The 2,947-nt window shown below is 33.7% G+C and overlaps 1 protein-coding gene across 1 annotated transcript in view; it reads right to left on the reverse strand.

Annotated features, from left to right (window-relative positions):
• The window catches only part of LOC103582240 (N-acetyllactosaminide alpha-1,3-galactosyltransferase-like), a 10,034-nt gene that overhangs the window by 2,612 nt on the left and 4,475 nt on the right, over positions 1 to 2,947 (reverse strand). Inside the window, 1 exon segment of the mRNA XM_008563890.1 lies at positions 2,223 to 2,355. Within this exon segment, the coding sequence (XP_008562112.1) occupies positions 2,223 to 2,355 (133 nt within the window).

Below are 2,947 nucleotides of genomic sequence, written 5' to 3' on the forward strand. Positions count from 1 at the left end.
TTTCTATGTATTCTTCTAGTAGCTTTATTGTTTTATCTGTTACATTTAACTCTATTTTAATCTATTTGAATTAATTTTTATGGATGACATGACATCAGGCAAATTTATTTTTTTCAATTTAAGAAAACTTTCTACTATGAAATGATATTAAATTTATAGAAAAGCCACAAATACGTGATAGAGAGCTCCCATATACACTTCATACGACTTCCCCTAGCATTAATATCTTATGTAATCATTGTACATTTGTCAAAAGTAGGAAATTATGAGAGGTAAAATACTATTAACTGCAGTTATTTTTTTGATTTCACCAAGTTTTCCCCCAAGTGGCCTTTTTATTTTCCATGATCCAATCCAGGACACACGTTGCATTTAACCAGCACATTTCCTTAGTCTCCTCCAATCTGTGTCAGTTTCTCTCCCCGTTGTTTATGTCCCTGACAGTTTTGAAGAGTCCTTATCAGGTATTTAGTAGAATGTCCCTCAATTGCTTTTTTTTTTTCCAAAAGTTTTGTCAATTTTGCTGATCTTATTCAAAGAACAAATTTTTGGTTTTAATGATCTTATTTTTAAAAATTCTTTATTTTATCTCCACTCCAATCTTTATTGCTTCCTTTTTTCTGCTTGCTTTAGGTTTACCTTGCTCTTCTTAATCTAGTTCCTTAAAGTAGAAAGTTAGGTCATTGATAATATAAGACCTTTATTCTTTTAAAATGTAGACATTTACAGCTATAAATTTCCCTGTGAGTACTGCTTTTGCTACATGCCATAAATTTTGATATGTTGTGTTTTTGTTCATTCATCTCAAAGTGTTTTCTAATTTTCCTTGTGATTTCTTCTTTGACTGTTGGATGGTTGAGGGTATTGTTTAATTTCCACATATGTGTGAATTCCCCAATTTTCTCCTGTAATTGATTTTTATTTTATTCCATTGTGGTCATAGAAGAAACTTGATTTAATTTCAGTTTTTAAAAATTTATTGAGGTGTAGTGTAAAATATGGTTTACCGTGGAAAACGTTCCATGTGCGCTTGAGAAGAATGTGTATTGTTGGTGCAATGTTCTATATATGGTTGTTATAGCACTAAATGCATACATTAGAAAAGAGGCTGTGTGAAGGAAAAAGAGTGGCACTGCTAAAACGTGATGTTATTGAAAAATCAGCTGACCTCGATCAAAGATAAATGCTACAAATAGATTTGTCTTTGCTCAGCAACAGCACCAGTGTGGAATGGTAACCTAAATGGATACTGTTATGCGTTACTTATACTCCTAGATCTTAACACTCTAGATAAGGGATGGTCAGTTGGACTTTTTCAGGGTCGTTCAACCTATTTTGAACATTCAAGTGCACACTATGAGGTTGGTAGATGTAGACACCCAATTTGATGTCTTCTACATATTTGGTCCAAATTTTACATTTGGCAAATAATCTTCAAAGTTAAGTGTTCGATTTGGAATATTTCCTGGTTTCATTGAATTTAAAGCTTTCTTCTTTTTAATCCATATTTGTTGTTTTCACAGGGTTTCAGAAGAGAGGTGATCAATGCAATTGTAGTATTCATCCATCTCTAAATGGAAATATTTCATTGTAATTTTTTTAAGGAATCTATCTTAATTTTTAAAAAATTTTCTCTTTGATCAGAAACTATGAAGAAATTGGCTCTTATTTTTAAATTACTAGATAATTTTAGGTACTCTTTTAATTTTTTGCATTATGATTGGTGGTCAGAAAATGTAGCATGTAAGAATTCTACTACAGATAATTGCAGTTACGTTGTTTTGTTGTGTATTAAACCAGTGTTCCTGTGAGGGGTCAATAAGCACAGTTAAGAAAGTTTATCTGAAAGAACTTTATGACTTGGGGAAAGCACAGGAGGGGACAAATTATTGGTTTGATCCAGTGTAAAGACAATGAAAAATGGCTATAAAAGAAGCACAAACCTATGAAGGAACAGACGGTATTTAAAGTGATTGGCAATAAACCCAGGAAATTAAGTTAATATTGGGAAAGAATTGTAAAATCAGGTAATAGAAAGGAAACTGAGGGGTTGGGATGTTTTTTGAGTGAACCAAGTGGCTGACGATGATTAGAATTATGGCAAGCACTGGCCTACAGAGAGTATAATCATTAGGTGAAATTATGAGGTGCTTTAGTAGATTACGTCCCATTTTCTACAACAAAAAGCCTGAATGTAAAGGACATTTGACATCATTACCTACCTTCCCACAGCAAACACAGTCAACCCCACAGTAATTTTATGATTTTCATAATAATGTTCCAAGACTGACTCATTGTAAGTTCCGTACCACACAACTGGAGCTGACCATTCAGTAATAGTCATGTTCATGTATGCACTGTAAGAAAGACATAGCATTTTTGAAAAAAAAAAAAAACATTATAATAGAACTGCAGGATATATTATTAATGCATAAATCTAAGATTTATTATTGCAGCCTCTGTGTACTTGCATATGTCTGATTGCAGCATCTCTTTGCACCTAACCCAAAGCCTCGATGGAGAAGCAGTATATCAGAAATAGCCAAATGATTACAAAAGTACACTAACAGATTAGTTACATTGTGGTTCCAAAATCTTTAAGGACACGTAGTTGAAATGTCTCCCAAAATGTAAAGTATTACACTGTGTAATGGTAACACAAAGTTTTAATTAAGAAATTTCTGAAAGCCTTTAGCATCTGGGTGAAAGATGGACGAGCGGAGTGGGAAGATGGCAGCAGAGAGGCCAGAGGAAGTCTGCTGTACGAAAGCATGAAGCACACAGACAACCTGCTTGTCCCCTTTGGACTTTGATTCTCTTACTGGTAAAATGAGGAGAATCAATCAAGTGATCTCAACACACCCTCATACTTTTGGATTGCCATCACTTCAGAACCTCTGAGTTTATGTAATTTAAACCCTCACTCATGCAGGATGTGGGTCCAAAT

Source organism: Galeopterus variegatus, unplaced genomic scaffold, assembly GCF_000696425.1.
Source record: "Galeopterus variegatus unplaced genomic scaffold, G_variegatus-3.0.2 Scaffold15355, whole genome shotgun sequence".
Taxonomy (NCBI): Eukaryota; Metazoa; Chordata; class Mammalia; order Dermoptera; family Cynocephalidae; genus Galeopterus; species Galeopterus variegatus.